Genomic DNA, 18,621 nt, shown 5'->3' with positions numbered 1-18,621 from the left:
GGCACTACCCACATGGGGCAGGACTTCCTACCTCAGTTATTGTAATAAGTTACTCCCTTACAGACCTTCTCAGAGGCCCTTCTTCCAGGTGATTAAGATTGTAGTGACAATGAAAACTATCACACATATTAAGCACATTAAGGCAGTGTTGCAAAGATATATGCTTTCTTGTATGTGGTTCCTATATTTTTATTATAGATAACATCCAGTCATGCATGGACATATATTATGAAGGCAGAAGCAAAAACCACCTACAGAAACAAAACAGACTATGAGAAGAAATAAGAGGGGAGAAAACAGGAAGGAGTCAAGTAATGTGGGACATTTGCTCAGTGTACAATTGATATTCATATGAAAATGTTTTAATGTAACCCACCACTGTGTACAATAATGATACACAATGGTTTTAAACATCAAACTCAAACCTGGTCAAAATGTAGAGAATAAATGATCATAAGGTGACCAACCTCAATTAGGACATCTACAACTCAAACCTCACACACACCTCAAGCTCAGGGAACATTTTGGAAGAGAAGGTGGAAACATGGCAAAAACCAAACAACCAGGACACCACTGTGAGACAGTATCTTCTAGACATAAAGAGCTGCCGAGAGAGAAAAGAATCTGTTTTGTCCAGTGATAAGCTCCCTGAAATGTTATCCAATCCTAAGTGGTCGGCCTTATACCATGTACATATGGGCAACACTAATGCTTTTCAGTAGGATAATATGTATTATATGTGTGTGTCTATATCATATATATGTATGGACATGTATGTGACAGTAATAATTATAGGAAAAGAGTCCATAAATTTGTGAGGGAGTGGGGGATAGAGGAGAAATTGGAGGGGGGTGGTGGAAATGATGTAAATACAGCACTAGTGCATAACATTCTCAGAAGTATTAAATAATGGAATTTAAAGAAACGTGTCTTATTATCACTCTGGCTCATTTGTTTCCATGAAAATTTCACCTGTTATAATCTCACTGTGTAGCTAAATGTCAGCTCTAACTCTCAGCTTACTGGGCTGAGAGTCCCAGCCTAGTTTCAGGATCTCCGAGGCTTTGATGAGTGGCTCACTTTGAGGTGACCCAGAACTCCCATTCTCTGATGCTAAATTGCTGGGACTCTGAATCCCGACCTCATGGGCACAGCTATGTAGCTGGAAACTCCTTGTTAGCAGAGCTGGGCTAAGAGCCCCCATCAAGGGCAGCAGAGGTCTTTCAAGAGAGGTGGTGTAGGATTTTCCACTCCAGATAAGGGTAAACTAGCTGGTGACCAGGCACAGCTTCAGAAACAAAATGTTTAAAAAAAAATCTCTTTGAAAAAAACATCAGAGGCATACCAACGTGATAACATCGTGGGAAGCTCAAATCCTGGAGAGAAATTAAGTGTAGACAACAGGTTGGCATTCAGCATCATTTTCTCCTTGAGGCCTTCACAAATTTCAAGCAGATTTAGGGTAAAGATAAGTTGAGCCCAGTATCCACTGAAGAAGGGAGTTCCAGGTTAACAACCCATAGGTTGAGTTGAGATGCCCAGATGGATAAACTTCAACAAAAGAGAAAAAACTGGAAATGGACCAAGTCTTGGATATGAAGTGTCCTCAAACAGACTAACTCTCACAGAGACTTTCTATTTGCTCAGTTCCAGGTTAGGTCTGATACAATACTACCTTCCAGCTGTCAGCAAGAACAAAGGCTAGTATTTCCTGGAAGGTAATAGCACCAAAAGCCTCAATTTACCTACAGTTTTCTATACACAAAATTAAGCATTCAAACAAAAATTACACGGTCTGCCAAGAGACAAAATAAGTGCCCATAAAATAAGGAGGAAAAAAAGTTACAATAGAAACAGACTTATAGGCATTTCAGAGGTTAGTTTGCCACACAGGTATATTTCTTAAAGATTTGTTTATTTCCTTACTTGTGTGTACCGTCCTAAGTTTATGTGTACCATGTGTGTGCAAGAGCACTAGGAAGTCAGAAGAGGATTTTGGATCCCCTGAAGTTATAAACAATCCTAAGCCATCATGTGGGTTCTATGAACCAAACCTGGGTCCTCTTCAAGAGCAGCCAGTGCTCTTAAAACCAAGTCATCTCTCTAGCTCCCACAGAAAGTTTGAAAGATATATTGAGAATCTATTTGTGAGCCAAATAGAAATTTTGGAATTGCAATAGAGAAATGAGAGGACCACGTTAATCAGTCATGACAAAATTGTGACATTAAAATGTGTTTAAAAACAGTTTTTCTCTCCAGTACTCCAAAATAAAAATTTAAAAATACAAATAAAGAAATGAAACTTTTTTCCAGTAACAGAGTTGTTTTGAAATTGCTAGCCTTAATAACAGTAAAAGGGGCAGACTTTAAAAATGCAAAGTTGGCTTGTGGTTATTCTGTACATATGTAGAGAGATAAGACAGAAAGGAATGGAATTTATGTTTGAAGTTGTAATGATTACAAACTTTCCCAAACTGACTAAAACCTTCCCCAAACTGACTAAAACCTTCAGGCCTCAGACTGAAGAAAATACTATGAATCCCAAGCATGAAAAACAGAAAGAGAGAGAGAGAGAGAGAGAGAGAGAGAGAGGAACTACATTTATACACATCACAGTAATTTGATTCAAAGTCAAAGAGAAAGAATACAAATGTTGAATCAGAAAAAACCGCTCAATGTTTTTAAAGAAACTATAATAAAACTGTGATTTCACATAAAAATTCAGAGGACAGTGAATAGCAGCTGCAAAGTACCAAAAGACAGAAATCTTTCTCCTAGAAATCTTAAAATATTCTTCAAAATAAACACAAAATAAGACAGTGTCTAACACAAACTGAGAGGAAATGTCACCATTGGACTTACTACTAAATGGAACACTATATGGAATTCCTTGGACAGGAGGAAAATTATCTCTGGTGGAAAGCCACAGAGATACAGACAGGAATGGAGAATATAGAAAAGACAAATAAGATAAATCAAAATCTAAATTTAAATCTTAGATAAGTATTGAGTAAACATAAAGTATATACAAACAACAGTAATGGAGTGTTATGGGTTATAAAAATACAGAGAAAAGTAAAATACAGAACAGAAAGGGGATAGCAAGATATCTCAGTAGATAAAGGAGCTTATAGCCAAGACTAGAGTCTAATCCCTGAAACTCAGTTAAAGGTAGAATATGACAACCACATACACATCATGGCACACGATAATCCTCCACATATACATGAATAAATAAAATGCAAATTATGGCATAGAAATCCAAAGGCAAGGAGGAATTTTAAATGATGTTGAAGTACTCTCACAGGCCTGTATTGTGAGAAAATTCTAATTTATAGTAGAGTCTAATAAGACAAGGACACACGAACATTGAGAAAAGTTTCTATAATTAACAAAATCATGGAGGAATGAAATACAATAATTAAAATATTAAATTAATTCTGAAAATTTTTCTTAGGGTTACTATTACTGTGATGAAACATCATGACCAATACAGTTACTTGGGGAGGAAAGGGTTTATTTCACTCATAGTTCCAGTAACAGTTCATCATCAAAAGCAATTCAGACCAGGCAGGAACCTGGAAGCAGGAGCTGACACAGATGCCAGGGAGGGGTCCTGCCTGCTGGCTTGCTTCTCATGACTTACTCAGACTGATTTCTTATAAAGCCTTGGACCACCAGTCCAGGGGAATGAGCTGGACTGCCTACCCCCCACATCAATCGCTAATTAGAAATATGTCCTTCAAGCTTGCATACAGCCCAATCTTATGGAGGCATTTACTCATTGATATTCCCTCTTCTCAGATCACTCTAGCTTGTGTCAAGTGGCCATAAAACTAGCCAGCACAGAGGTAAGAAAAGAGTAAATTATAGATCAGATGATATCAATTAAAAAATCAGGTAATAAGAAAAGATATTTGATTTAGATATATAAGTAAAATTTTATTTACCATTGTGTTTGTAAAGCAGAAGCCTGAGACCAAATTATAAATATCAAACATATTGCATCAATTCACTTGTATTATACATAATCACCAAATACCAAGACTGGTGAAGATAGCAAAGAGCTCATAGTAGATTCCATTCATCAAAAGAGTACTTAAGACCACAGTCTATGGATTAGAAAAGCATCTTCACCAACCCTATATCTGACAGAGGGCTAATATCCAGAATATATAAAGAGCTCAAGAAGTTAAACAGCAACAAATCAAGTAATCCAATTAAAAAATGGGATACAGAGATAAACAGAGAATTCTCAATGGAGGAATCCCAAACGGCAGAGAAATAGCCAGAAGCTGGAAACAACCCAGATGCCCCTCAACTGAAGAATGGATACAGAATTTGTTGTACATCTACTCAATGGAATATCACTCAGCAATGAAAAACAAGGAAATAGTGAAATTTGCAGGTAAATGGTGGGAACTAAAAAGGATCATCCAGAGTGAGCTATCCCAGAAACAGAAAGTCACACACGGTATATACTCACTTGTATAGACATATAATATAGGATAAACCTACTAAAATCTGTACATCTAAAGAAACTAATCTAGAGGGAGGACTCTGGCTAAAATGCTCAATCCCCATTGCGAAAGGCAAAGAGGATTGACACCAGAAGAAGAAGAAAACAGGAAACATGTTAAGAGCCTCCCATAGAGGGCCTCTGAAAGGCTCTGCCCTGCAGACTATCAAAGCAGATGTTGAGATTTATGGGCAACCTTTGGGCAGAATGCAGGGAATTTTATGAAAGAAGTGGGAAATAGTAAGATCTGGAGAGGACAGGAGGTCCACAAGGAGAGCAACAGAACCAAAAAAATTGAACACGGGGGTCTTTCCTGAGATTCATATTCATGGAGATAACTTAGAACCCCTGCACAGATGTAGCCCATGGCAGTTCAGTGTCCAAGTGGGTTCCATAGTAATAGGAGCAGAGACTGCTTCTGACATGAACTGATTGGCCTGCTCTTTGATCACCTCCCCCTAAGGGGGGAGCATCCTTACCAGGCCACAGAGGAAGACAATGCAGCTGCTCCTGATGAGACCTAACAGACTAGGATCAGAAGGAAGAAAAAGAAACCCTCCCCTACCAGTGGACATGGGGAAGGGAATGTGTGGGAAAAGGGGAGGAAGGGAGGGATTGGGAGGGAAGGAGGGAGGGAAATGTTCAACATCCTTAGTTATCAGGGAAATTAAAATCAAAACAACCCTGAGATTTCACCTTAGACCCATCAGAATGGCTGAATGGCTAAGATCAAAAACACAAGTGACAACAAGTGCTGGAGAGGATGTGCTAGAAGGGGAACCCTACTCCACTGCTGGTGGGAATGTAAAATTGTACAAACACTTTGGAAATCAATCTGGTGCTTTCTCAGACAATTAATAATAATACTACCTCAAGATACAGCTATGCCACTCCTAGGCATATATCCAAAAGATGCTCAAGTATACAACAAGGACATTTGCTCAACCATTTTCTTAGCAGCTTTATTTGTAATAGCCAGAAGATGGAAACAACCCAGATGTCCCTCAACAAAGGAATAGATACAGAAATTGTTGTACTTTTACACAATGGAATATTAGTCAGCAATTAAAAACAAGGAAATCATGAAATTTGCAGGCAAATGTTGGGAACTAGAAATGATCATCTTCAGTGAGATATCCCAAAAGCAGAAAGACATACATAGTATATACTCATTTATAAGCAGATATTAGACGTATAATAGAGGATAAACATATTAAAATCTGTACACTTAAAGAAGCTAAGTAAGAAGGAAGACCAGGATAAGATGCTCAGTCCTCATTCAGAAAGGCAAACAGGATAGACATAGGAAGAGGGTGAAAACAAGGAACAAGACAAGAAAGCCTCTGACTTTACCCAGACTCTACCCAGCAGGGTGTTAAAGCAGATGCTGAGACTCATAGCCAAACTTTGGGCAGAGTGCAGTAAATCTTACGAAAGAAGGGGGAGATAGTAAGACCTGCAGAGGACAGGAGCTCCACAAGGAGAACAACAGAACCAAAAAATCGGGACCCTGGGGTCTTTTCTGAGACTGATACTCCAACCAAGGACCATGCATGGAGATAACCTAGAACCCCTGCACAGGTGTAGCCTGTGACAACTCAGTCTCTGACATGAACTGACATGTCTCTGACATGAACTCAGGGGCTGGCTCTTTGATCACCTCCCCCCTTGGGGTGGGCAACCTTACCAGGCCACAGAGGAAGACTATGAAAGACAGTCTTGATGAGACCAGATAGGGTAGGGTCAGATGGAAGGAGAGGAGGTCCACCCTTATCAGTAGACTCTGGAAGGGGCATGGGAGGAGATGAGGGAGGAAGGGAGGAAGGGATTGGAGGGTATGAGGGTGGGGCCTACAGCTGGGATACAAAGTGAATAAATTGTAATCAATAAAAATTATATTTTAAAATATTACTTAAGATTATAAAAGACATAAGAAATGGAACTGCTGTCAATTTTAGCAGTTTATCTAGGAGACAAAACTTGGTAGTGGTTGCAGCAATTTGAATGTCTACCTAAAAAAAGTAAAACTCTTGTTGAAATTCGGTTGTCATTCAAACAGTAGTGTTAAATGGTAGGACTTTTAAGGGGTGGTCAGATTATGAGGTTTCTGCCCTTGGGAATGGATTAATGCCATTGTTGCAGGAATGTTTAGTTACACCAACAGTGAATGGTTACTTTATTTAAAACCTTTTTATTTATTGAATTTATTCTTACATTTTTATGACTTTTTTTGAGTATGTGAATCATTGTGTTTTGTTCATACTCAGTCCTCTACTGTTGTTATTTTTAATCCTTCCCCAAAAATTCCCCTTCTGGTCTCATGTCATATATATATATATGTGTGTGTGTGTGTGTGTGTGTGTGTGTGTGTGTGTGTGAAATTCTCAATAATATAATTGTGGATTGCACGTTTCTAGGAGAATAGAAGACCTATATCCATACTAAAACTTTAAATGAGTATTTATGCCAGATTTGTTTATCACCATCCCAAGCTGAAAACAGTCTGATCATGAACTGGAAGACAGATAAACAAAGTAGAGGACATCAATGCTGTGACTACTACACAGCAAAATGGGAGTGGGTTACTTACACATGCAGTGTGTTAAAGGGAAGCAGGCTGCATGCTACAGTTCATGGGACATCCTGGAAAAGATCAAAGTTTATAGGAGCTGAGGAGACAGAAGAATCGTTATCTATCTATCTATCTATCTATCTATCTATCTATCTATCTATCTACCTATCTTATGAGACAAAGTGTGATAGTTTGTTTTTTCTCCTCTGCCCTGCCCTTTCTGTTTCCCCTTCTCCTCAGTAAATTGTTATAAAATTTCAGGTTTCTGGGTTTCTCACACACATTTTTTTTTTCCTTCATGCTATGTCACAGTGTAACAGTGGGACCCTACTGGCACTTCTTGGAACAGCCTCCAGAACCATGAGCTAAATACATTTTTTTTTTTTGAGGTTGCATTTTATCTTTATTTCTTTATTTATTTTACAACTTTTTCATTCTGAATAATAACAAAGCAATATATTTTTCACAGTGCAGAACAAGCCAGTACAGGAGTGTAGACCTTAAACAAATTCATAGGGATGTTGCAAATCATTCACAAAGTACTTAGTTAGACCTCAAAGGTAAACATAGAATATGTTTTAAAATGAATCAAAAAATAGATATAAGGACAGATACTTTGATCAGCTTCATTTTGGTTGTGGGTGGGAGTTTCACAATAATGTAATTTTTGAAGAGTAATAATTTACTCAGTTTGTATTATTCTGTTGTAATAAGAAACCCAAGACAGAAGTTTTCTAAAACTTTATAATTCTAAATGCTTATATATGATAGGCTCAATAACCAGCTGTGAAATTGGATGAAAACTTTTCTAACCTCTAATAAAAGGCTGATTAAAAAAAAAACATGGTAAAGTACAGTTGTATCCTTCTAATTTATTTTTAATTCTTCTCATTTTATTAACAATCTTTTATTTATTTATTTTTAAGGAAATGGTATTCACAAGCCATGGTGTCTTTTCTTTTTGAGAGTTTCACACATGAGTACTATATTTCCATCATTTCAATCCCTCCCTCTCCCTCTCCAGTTCCTCCCACATTTCCCTCACTTCTTCTCAGATTTGTGACCTCTTCTTCTAGAGCTATAATTTACATAAGTTATATACAATGTACATATAAGTACAGTCTACAGAGTCCATGTGCTTAGCTCTGACCACTTGGGAGTGGATAAGCCACCCGGGAACACTCGTCCTTGGGTAAAACTGATTCTAATTTCTTATAAAAATGACTGTTCTCAGGCTGGGAGTGTGGCTCCGCTGGAGACTGCATGCTTAGCATGCATGCATAAGGCCTTCAGTTCAGTCTCTCTGAAAAGCTCTGCCCTGCAGACTATCAATGCAGATGCTGAGACTTATGGGCAACCTTTGGGCAGAGTGCATGGAATCTTAAGAAAGAAATGGGAAACAGTAAGATCTGGAGAGGACAGGAACTCCACAAGGAGAGCAACAGAATCAAAAAATCTGAGCACAGGGGTCTTTCCTGAGACTGCTATTCCAACCAAGAACTATGCATGGAGATAACCTAAGACCCCTGCACAGATGTAGCCCATGGCAGTTCAGTATCCAAGTGGGTTCCATTGTAATAGGAACAGGGACTGTCTCTGACATGAACTGATTGGCCTGCTCTTTAATTACCTCCCCCTGATGGGGAAGCAACATTACCAGGCCACAGAAGAAGATAATGCAGCCAACCCTGATGAGACCTAGTTGACTAGGATCAGAAGGAAAGAAAAGAAGACCTCCCCTATCAGTGGACTTGGGGAGAGGCATGCATGCAGAGGGGGGAGGAAGGGAAGGATTGGGATAGGAGGAGGGAGGGAACCACAGGGGGGATACAAAGGGAATAAAGTGTAATTAATAAAGAATAAAATAAAATAAAATAAAAAGGGAAAAATAAAGAGAAAGTAATGAAAAGGAGACATATATGTCCAAATGATGGTTATTTTAAGGGGAGAGAGATGAGGATGGGGCCAAAATATATTAACAAAAAGAAAAAAAAAAAACAAGCATGGTCAAGCAAGGAGAGCCAGGAAACTAGTTTGTAGGTGTTACGGTGCTTTCCTGAATTTTATGATGTCTATGATTTTAATAACTCATTTAATTTGGAATTCCTTTTAATACCAACTCTGTTGTATAAGCTCTAAATGATTTTAAATATTTGTTTATCTGCTTTCTGTTGATAATTTTGTGTGTGTGTGTGTGTGTGTTTAAGGATACCTCAGATTTCACAAAACCTAGCTCTTGTCATCTGTGGCTGAAACCATTGTTGTGCCAGTGTTACTACTTTGTGACTCATCAGAGGAAATGAACATGATTTGTGGCTCATAATCAACTATTCTAGGTTCATCTGGGACGAGCCATCTGAATTCACTCATTCCTTATTCCTTCTTTCATTTTATCGATTCAGCAAGAATATTTTGAGCACTCAGTTCAGGCTAGGTACAGGTCTAGTATCATAAAATATATTAATGAAAGAGACAGATTTCTATCTTGTGTGTGTGTTTGTGTGTTTAAGCCAGGAGTTGACATCAATTGCTCCTTATCGTATATTTTAAAACAGGGTCTCTCACTGAACCCACAAATTTACAACTCAGGTTGAATGGCTAGCTGGTAAGCCTCCAATATTTTCCTATCACTGTCTCCTCTGTGCTGGGACTACAGACATGTTCTGGTGGTCTAACTCAGGCCCTCCTGCTAGCATGACAAGCACTTTGCCAACTGAAACATCTCCCCAGGTCCCTAGATTCTGATGTGTGTGTGTGTGTATGCAGTATGACAAAACCCAAACAAATGAACAAGGAAACTCTTGAGAAAATAATCATGGATTGTATATACCCATGAGGACTGAAGACATATAGCCATACTAAAACTGTAAATGAGCATTTATGCCAGACCTATTCATCACCACCCCAAAGAAAAAACAGTCCTACTGATCACAAATTGGAAGACAGATAAACAAACTAGGGGATGTCAATGCTGTGAATACTCCACAGCAAAATAGGAGTGGGTTACTTAAACATGCATTACAGTGTGTTAAAGGGAGGCAGGCTGCATGCTACCATTCATGAGGCATCCTGGAAAAGATCAAGGTCTCCAGAAGCTGAGGTGGAGGAAGGTGTACACTACAAAGGAATCAGAAATAATTGGGGGAGGTGGTAGAAACGATATGTATTTAGATGGTGTTGGTGGAGGTGATGTGGTGGGGTGGGAGTGTCAAGGTTCATAGACATAATCTCCTAAGAACTTACTATATACAACTTACATTCCAATAAACCTGAAAAGGAGAGGTACTGGTTGATAGGATCATATTGGTTATCCTGTTAGAACGAATGGCCAAAGAAGGTCTCTTAGAGGAGGCAACTGCTGTGCAAAAGAAACTTCTTGAATGTCCCTTTTTGCTTTTACTCAGGGGTTAAAAAAAGAAGAGAGAAAGCTTCCATTTTATTCTGAAAGCGTGTGTTTTAATTAAAAGAGAATTTATGCAGCCCCACACACCAGGAAGATTTATAAGTGCAAGAATACAAATTTAGTCTATTTTTAAAGGTTGTTATTGACAGGCACAGTTCAAAAAAAAAAAAAAAAAAAAAAACCTCACCAGGGAGCCCTTCGTGAGATCTTGCCTGTTTCATGATGAAGTTTGTGCTTTTTATTCCTTCATGCATATTAAGTTGCCTGGATGATACTTAATTAATCACATAAAAGCCTGACACTTGAAAAATAATGTGTTAGAGACAAGATGAAGGTTCTTTGTTGCCCTCCTTTCTTCTTCCACTACATTCCAGTTGAGAGAGAGAGCCTGGCTGGGAAAGCCCACCTCCACAACAGCCGGCCTCTGGTCATTCCCAGAACCTGTTGGCAAGTTGTGCTGGCTCACCATAGCTGTGGGCAGACACAATTAGACTTCCACGCAGACACAATTATACATCCATGCAGAGTGGTGGCATATGTTTCAGAAAAAATACCAAACTGTGAAGAATTTAGGAACTGGCAGCCCACCCAACCTCCTCTTACTGGGAGACTTTTTGGAAGGATGCTCTCTAAGAAACTAAATTGAGTCTCCTTTTGTGATAAAGATATCAATCTCTTCAGAATCCAGAAAGTTGGGTGTAATAACCTAAGAACCATTGAAGTGACCAAGGAAGGACTCCTTTTAAACTAATCTGCCTTGGGTCACTCAGCACCATCTTTTCAAACAGCCAGATTTTGAGACTGGAGCTCCATGTCAGGAGGAGGGAAATGGAAACAGACTGTATTTTGATTCTTTTTTCAAAAGCAAAGTGGTTAGTTTTGCTAAAAAATTTGAAGCTTGCAACAAAGTAAGGTTTTAGTTTCACTTTCCTCCAAGCTTGTCGGAAGGTTAAATCTCATCACCTGTTTTCTGTTTCTGTGTCAAACAAGGCTTTGAACTTGAAAATGCCTTCTACTGCTGGCTGCTTGGTTGTAATATGTGTTCACTGCTCAAATATCAATCAAACTGTAGGTCTTCAACTCTTAGGAGTAGAGTGGACCTTGAGTATTACAGAGAATATAGAGATTATGGAGCTTTCAAGTACTGAGGAGGCAGAGAGACAGATAGATACCTAGGGTTTGTTGGCCAAGTAGCCTAGGTTATTGGGTGAATTCTAAGCCAGGGAGAGACCCTAGCTCAAAAAGAACAAGATGGACAGTTCCTGATGAATGACACCCGAGGTTGACCGTTGGCCTCCACATACACAACTCTCCCTCTCTTTCTCTGTGTCTTTCTCTCAAAATAGTCTAGCTCAACTATGACATTTTTACAGGTAATTAAACCAAGGTCAGAGAGTTGGTTAAATATCTAACTCTCATTTGAATAGCAGTAGCAGATAAATGTTTAAAATGCAGGCCTGTTGGTGCCCACCCAAGCCTATGCCATGGGGATGAGGAATAGAACCATATACTTGCGAAAGGAGGGCACACTTCAAAGAGTAGACTCAATAAGAATGGGATGTCCTCAAAGCATGTATGAGAACATTAGTATAGTTATGAGGATAGAAAGTACAAATGGAGAGAGAAGACAGGGACCAAAATTGAAGGCGCTTGAGTGTGAACCTGAAATTGGTCAGCTGTGGTAATCCCAGGATTCCATTTACTGACACTTTCTTAAAATTTCCTTTTTGAGGATGGTGACAATGGTATAAAGTTTTCTAGAAAAATGTTCTTTTCTTAGTGACAAAGACTAAACCTCACCTGTGGATAGAGAGGGCTGCAGAAGGGTGATGAAGATGAACACTGGCATTGCTAACAACCTACAACGGGTAAGCGTGGATGATTAGGGTTATGACTCCCACTCGCTTGTTGGAAACTTTGTTTCAGTAGTTCAGGGTGGGGCCTAGGCTTCAGTAAGGTTTCAAAGTTCCCCTTCAGTTCTGATGCTCATCTACATTGGACACTTTGAGTCTTCCTTTTAGCAAGCAATCAAATATGGAGGCTCACTTGGAAACTGACAATATTTACTAAATATATGCACTAATAGCTTAGCATTTCAGACTTGAACATATGCCTAAAAGAAAGAAATTCTTATGTCAACCAAAAGATACAAATTCTCACTCTTAACCAAGAAGCTATCTGTAATGGACAGCTTCTGAGAGAGGGAACATCTGTTTTCTTCAATGAAATGACACTTGGTACATCAACTGTACTCCAGGGCAGAACAAGAACAGTTTTCCAATACAAAATGGACCCCATGTTTGTTTGTTGTGTGTTTTGCTTATTTGTTTTTTAAAAAGTAAGAACACAAAGTTGGGAGGAGAGGAGATAAGATCTATGAGGCGTTGGGGAAGGGAAAACAATATGGTTAAAATACACTGTATGAAATACTAAAAAAAAAAAAAAAAAAGTAAGTATCTAGAAAAGTTTCTCAGCTCCAAATAAGAAATACATCAATATTCATCAGGATAACCTGAGTTTTTTTCTTTCAATGGAACCCTGCACAAAATTGAAAAATCACTGCTAAGCATACCAACACAGATGAATAACACAGAAATATGCCAGGCATAATAAGGCAAAAACAAATCTGTATTCACTTAAGGATTTCATTTATATGCTCAAGAAGTGCAATAAGTAATAGCGGGTGAATGAAATCGTAGTAACAGTTGCCTCTTGGTAGGAATATTAACTAGAAATGGGCAAGGTGCTAGAACTCCTTCATATCTCAACCTGGTGGTGGTTCCAGAGACACACAGATGCCTTATGAGATATTAAGCTGCTAACTAACCCTCTTTGAGGAAGTCCATAGCTGACACATTGTTGCCAAGTAGAGAATTCACATTTACATTGCCAAGCCCATAAAGCTGTTGTAAGACTCTCGTAGCTTTCAAACACAAGAGAAATAGAAAACTCCAGTCTTACGTTATCACACTGGCTAGACACCTGTTCTTGTTGAAGTCAGTGTGATGCCCCACCTGTAATTTCAGTGTTCCATCAGCCTTTGCAAGGCCCTGCCAAATACAAAAAGTTAGTGAGGACACACTGCAGCTGCAGTGGCGTTCAACTCAGCTTTGCACAGAGCTTTCCCTGACTGTTGATGGCGAGTTCAGTCTGCTCCGAAACTCTGGGAAGAGGGTCCCTGCAGCTGCAGTTTTCTATTCCATGCCCTCCCTTTCCACTCCGTTCATCTCTCTGAGGAGACAGTAAACACCATCTGGACCACTGCATTCACCAGCCCGGAAACCCAAATCTCTTCTTCCCATCAAGAAAATTATACTCAGCCTGACGTGCCCTCCACCAGTGAGAACCAGCCATGGAGCTTCTGTCAGCTCTGAAGTTTGCTGACCCTGAACAAACACAAAAAAAGTGTCTGTGGTCATTAGTACCTGGAGGGCAAATAGGCAAGGTGCAAGCAAGAGAAGGATGAGTAAAGAAACAGGGTCTGTCCCACACAATACCCTCATTTCTGAACCATTACTTTTCAGTTTCTGAGAATATCATCTGTTCTGAGCAGTGTACTTTGTGTAGCTTAGGATAAACACATGGGCACAAATATTGATAATGCTATCTTTTATTTGTCCATTACTTACCAAGGCCAGTTCACCTGAGGACAGTTTGTTCCTTTACAAAAAGAGATTCCAGCACCACATGTATGAAAATGTAGGCCATTTTCTTCAGAGTTTAAACTTTTAAGAACAGTATCTATGCTTTTTCCAGCATACACTCTGGGCCTATGTATCTTTACTATATACCAAATAGTGGACATAGGATAACAGTTTATAGTTTCTGGCCCATGGGATCTACCTGTTTTTCTTACATCAGCCATCTAGCATATGTTGTCTATGCTAGTCTAATCATTTCTGTGTTTAATCTTCAGAACATAAGATACAGTCAGGCAATGTGTGTGAATATCCTGCAATATTTCTTTACTTGTTTTTCAAGCATGAGTTTTTTTTTAACATGGTAGATATTTGATAAATACAGGTTTTAAGATTGTGCTAATATAGAATCATATGATGTATTATTATATATAAATATATATGGAGTTCACAAAGATGTGTATTTTCCAGAATAAATGGAGACACTCACCCCCACCAAGCTCCAAAGACATTTGTACATAGAAGGACATTAATAAAGCTATTAAAATTGGAAGTCAACCGTGAACAATGCTTGCTTAGCTGGGCCAAAGGAAGTAATCATGTTTAAATTCATTGAAGGGAGACTTAGAAAAATCAACACACAACTGTTCTGTTCAGCCACACTAAAAATGAGCTATAGGAAAAGTTAAGACTGTCCAAGGAAGACAAAGTTCAAAGAAATAGAGCTGATTTTTTTGTTCTTTTTCCAAGAGGATTTTACAGAGGGGCGGTGGGAACGTCTGTGTTTCCTAAAAGGTTCTGAACTGGGTCTAAGAAACATTAGCCTGAGGTTAAACCTATGGGGTGTGATTGTCCTTCTCACTGCTCAATTAATTTTTCAGGGAGGGAAAAGGCAGAGAGAAGTGATGATTTTTCTTCAGAAATAAAAAAAAAAAAAAGCCCCTTGGTCTCAGAGATTTAATTCCCATTTGTCTCCTCTTGTCTCTACCATTCAGTCATTTTTCTTTTCTTAAACTAATATTCCAGACTCCAGAAGTAATTTCCAGAACAAAACCATGCTTGGAAAGGAATGTGAATTTGAGTAAAATTCCCTTTTGGGCAAACAGCTTTCCCGTGTCATTCAGTATTTGGTCCACCACCCTGAGAGAAGATATAACTTCCAGTGAGTACTCACCTGTCTGCTGACAGTGCCGTAAGTGTGAAGACAGACACCCCCACTGAAGTAAGTTGTATAAAGGGGATCAGTTTACAGCCAACCCTGCCAAAGAGCCACCTGTCAGCCAGGTACTTGCTGGCATCCACAGGGGCACACGTTACCAGGAGCAGCAGATCTCCCAAAGCCAGGCTAGAGATGAACAAGTTTGGCACGTTTCTCATGGACTTGACTGTACAGAAAATCTTGATCAGGGTGATGTTGCCGATGAGGCCTATCACGATGATAACCCCATAAACTGCAGGGATGACATAGATGATTCCCGGGTGGAACCAGTTCTCCATCTTGGGGGGATTCAGACTTTGGTTGAAGGTGTTGTTGCAGGTCAGGAAAGGCTCCTCTTCCAAGTTCAGGTGGGAACAATTATTTGGAAGCATCTCAAAGACTTCTCTCTTAAAAAAAAAAATGCCTTCAGGATGTTGCTTCTTAACTTCTCGTTTTTCAGTTAGGTGATGAAGGTAAGATCTGTGCTAGACTCTTCTTGATCTCCCTTAATAAAAACACTCTGAGCGCGCGCACACAGACACACAGACACACAGACACACACACATTGGTATTCCAAGCTCTAGAGTATGTTGATGTTGGTTCTGTCCCAGCCTTCACACCACCAGTGAGAAATACATCTATAAATCCACTAAGTTAACAAGCAACAGAAACTCAGCCTGAAGAAAAGCTTACAATTCCACCCACTTCGTCTCAGCTTTTCCTACCTCCATCCTAGTCTGAGTCTCTCTGGCTGCAGTTTACTAAGAACTTTTGGATTGCTATTTTCACACAGCATTTCCCGTCTTTCCTGATATGTAGAACCTGAACGTTTAAAGTGGGTAGGAAAAAACTGCACCAAGAAAGCCTCCAATCCTATAGGCAGGATGCTTTGCACGTCACTGGCTTCCCCAGCAAACGGCAGCTCTTCTGAGCTGAGGCTCTGAAGAGGAGCCAGGACCACGTATAGACAGTGAATGCCAGCCCCCTGCTGGACACTTCAATCACTGCCCAGCTGCCTGCTTTCTCCAAATGAGAATCGGGCAGCAGATCGCAACTCCTAAGTGGCTTAACAGATACCTTTGCCTTTTCATTTAAGCTGGCAGTGCCCATAGTCGGTATTTAATACATGCTGTTCGCTGCAAAAACTGGGTATATCTCTGATACTGTCTCCATCAGTTCGGTTGTGACTCATGACCCTTCTGTTTCTAATCTTTGCTAATGCATTAGAATGGCACTTCTGGGTCTGAGTGTGAGCTGTCCTAATTAGTTGCCTTGAAAATAGGGACAGCTCCTGAGAGTTGTTGCATGGGACTCACACCTTAAATCTTCAGCAACAGGCTTCAGGGAAGCCAGAAGCAGAATGCACACATGCTCTTTCCTGAAAGTTTCCCAAGCCTCTGTGCTCCTTAACCATGGAGCCAGCTGTGTGTTCAACAGTCAAGATCATTGATCTCTTTCAGAAGAAAAAAAATGCCTTTCTTTCTGACCTAAAAATCATACGAGCTGGCTTTTTTGGTGTAGCTTTTACAATATTTTTCGGCAAGTTTTCAATTTTCTCTGAAGTACACAACAGTTGTGGATTCTCACAAGAAATGGGCAGCAGTTGAGGGGATCGGCTGGTGAAAGAAATAAGTTATAGTCAAAGAAATGGTGAGAAAGACCCTATTCAAAATACTATCAGAATCAGGCTTGACCTTTAGCTAGCACTAATACATACACCATAAAGCTATACCTTCATGGTATTAGTGGAGCTGGCCCTTCCTGATACATGTTAGAAAGGTAGTTAATAACAGACAGTGGTAATGAAAGGCTCGTTTTTTTTCAGGACCCAAAGAAATGTATGTTTGCTACAGTGTCAGGGCCCATCAAAAAAGCTTCCAAGTGTGTTGCCATGGAAGTTTGCAGCATTTGATGCCCAGGAGGCTGTGGTATCTTTTTACAATATGAAAGGCTCCTTGTAGGTAGCCTGCTGATACTCCATGCTTGAAGGTAGAAGAGTTTCTTACTTGAGTCCAGCATTGCCAGGACTGAGTCAATAACCATGAGCCTAGTGGTGTCAATCAGTCGCTAGCAGTACAACTTACTGATGCAGGACATGAGCTTCAGTCCTGACTGACCCTCTCATTTATTACCTTGACACACTGCTTGGACAAGTTACTTATGCATCTTCAGGTTCTTTATCTGTACAGCAGGGATAATTTATGAAGTTAATAAAAAAAAATCCTTAGTAAGACTGCATAGTATTTATTCTACTTGATTAATTTTGACTACTTATCACTATTACCATGATTACCATTTGGGGATTGAAAGGAAAAGATTTGCTTTAGAACGGCTCAGAAGACTGATTGATCTCAAATCAATAGACAGAGTTTCCACACATACCAGTAAGTCATCAACTGCTCTGTTTACTTGAGGGAAATTTACAGCTGCCAGGTACTACATATGCCAGAGGCTAGACAGTAGCCCTAAGCAAGAGGAGCACTCTTTAGACCCCATTCCCTTTGTAGAAGGCAGTATCCACCTCTCCTTCAAAACATGTGACACCTGACAATGAAGGTTTTCTAAGCGTATGCTAGAGCTTTTTGAACAAAGAAAAAAGCAACATGTGCTTAGTGGCACAAAAATAAAAGGGGGTGTGGCATTGAGCAGAGAGCCACTATAAACTTTTTTTGTAAAGGTCACGCAAATTAAAAGAAACAAGGCAAGGAAAGTGCAACATGAAACACATCTAGAGGTGACAGTTGGGTGAGACAGCCCTGACTCCCCTGTTGCTGCTCCGAAGTTCTGCCTGTAAAGGCTGGGTACACAAAGAGGGCTTGTGGGCATTATTTCTTGTTATTTCTTCAAATACCACTATGTGCTGAGTCAGTCTTGTTTCTTAAGTCCAATTAGGCTGCTAGTGTTTTTTTTTTTTTTTCCCATGTAAGTTAAGAGGATGTGGGCGGGTGCTGATTACTCAGAACTGCTGTTAGTGTTATGCCTGCCACAGCCATATAGAACTGTTGTAATGGTGACTTAAAAGTGAATGTATATTGAGACCTGACGTGTAATATTTGCTAGATTCAAGAACGTTGTGAAAGGCTAAGCAGGAAATTCTGAGGCTGTTTCAACTAATTAGCTGTAAGGATGCTGTCCATATCTAGCGCTGTGCTATCTTCTACGCAGGTACCGAACATATGCAGACCTTTGCTAGCTTGTTGTTTAGTAATGGGCATGAGCTGCTTGAGACTTATGAAAATGACATAGAATAAATGTAATACAGTGTCACTGTCCTTGAGGAATCTGGATTCG

The 18,621-nt window shown here is 39.6% G+C and overlaps 1 protein-coding gene across 1 annotated transcript in view; it reads right to left on the bottom strand.

Moving 5' to 3' along the window:
- The window catches only part of Grpr (gastrin releasing peptide receptor), a 43,544-nt gene extending 27,391 nt beyond the window's left edge, over positions 1-16,153 (bottom strand). The window contains exons 1-2 of the mRNA XM_060374789.1: positions 16,056-16,153; positions 15,307-15,737 (exon numbers count right to left, since the gene is read on the bottom strand). Of these exons, the coding sequence (XP_060230772.1) occupies positions 15,307-15,737; positions 16,056-16,061 (437 nt within the window). The 5' untranslated portion in view covers positions 16,062-16,153. The remainder of the gene's footprint in view (positions 1-15,306; positions 15,738-16,055) is intronic.
- Positions 16,154-18,621: the final 2,468 nt, after the last annotated feature.

The sequence above is a fragment of the Meriones unguiculatus genome, chromosome X (genome assembly GCF_030254825.1).
Source record: "Meriones unguiculatus strain TT.TT164.6M chromosome X, Bangor_MerUng_6.1, whole genome shotgun sequence".
In the NCBI taxonomy this organism is placed as follows: Eukaryota; Metazoa; Chordata; class Mammalia; order Rodentia; family Muridae; genus Meriones; species Meriones unguiculatus.
Note: the sequence above shows the minus strand (reverse complement) of the source record. Positions and strands in the feature narration are given on the sequence as shown.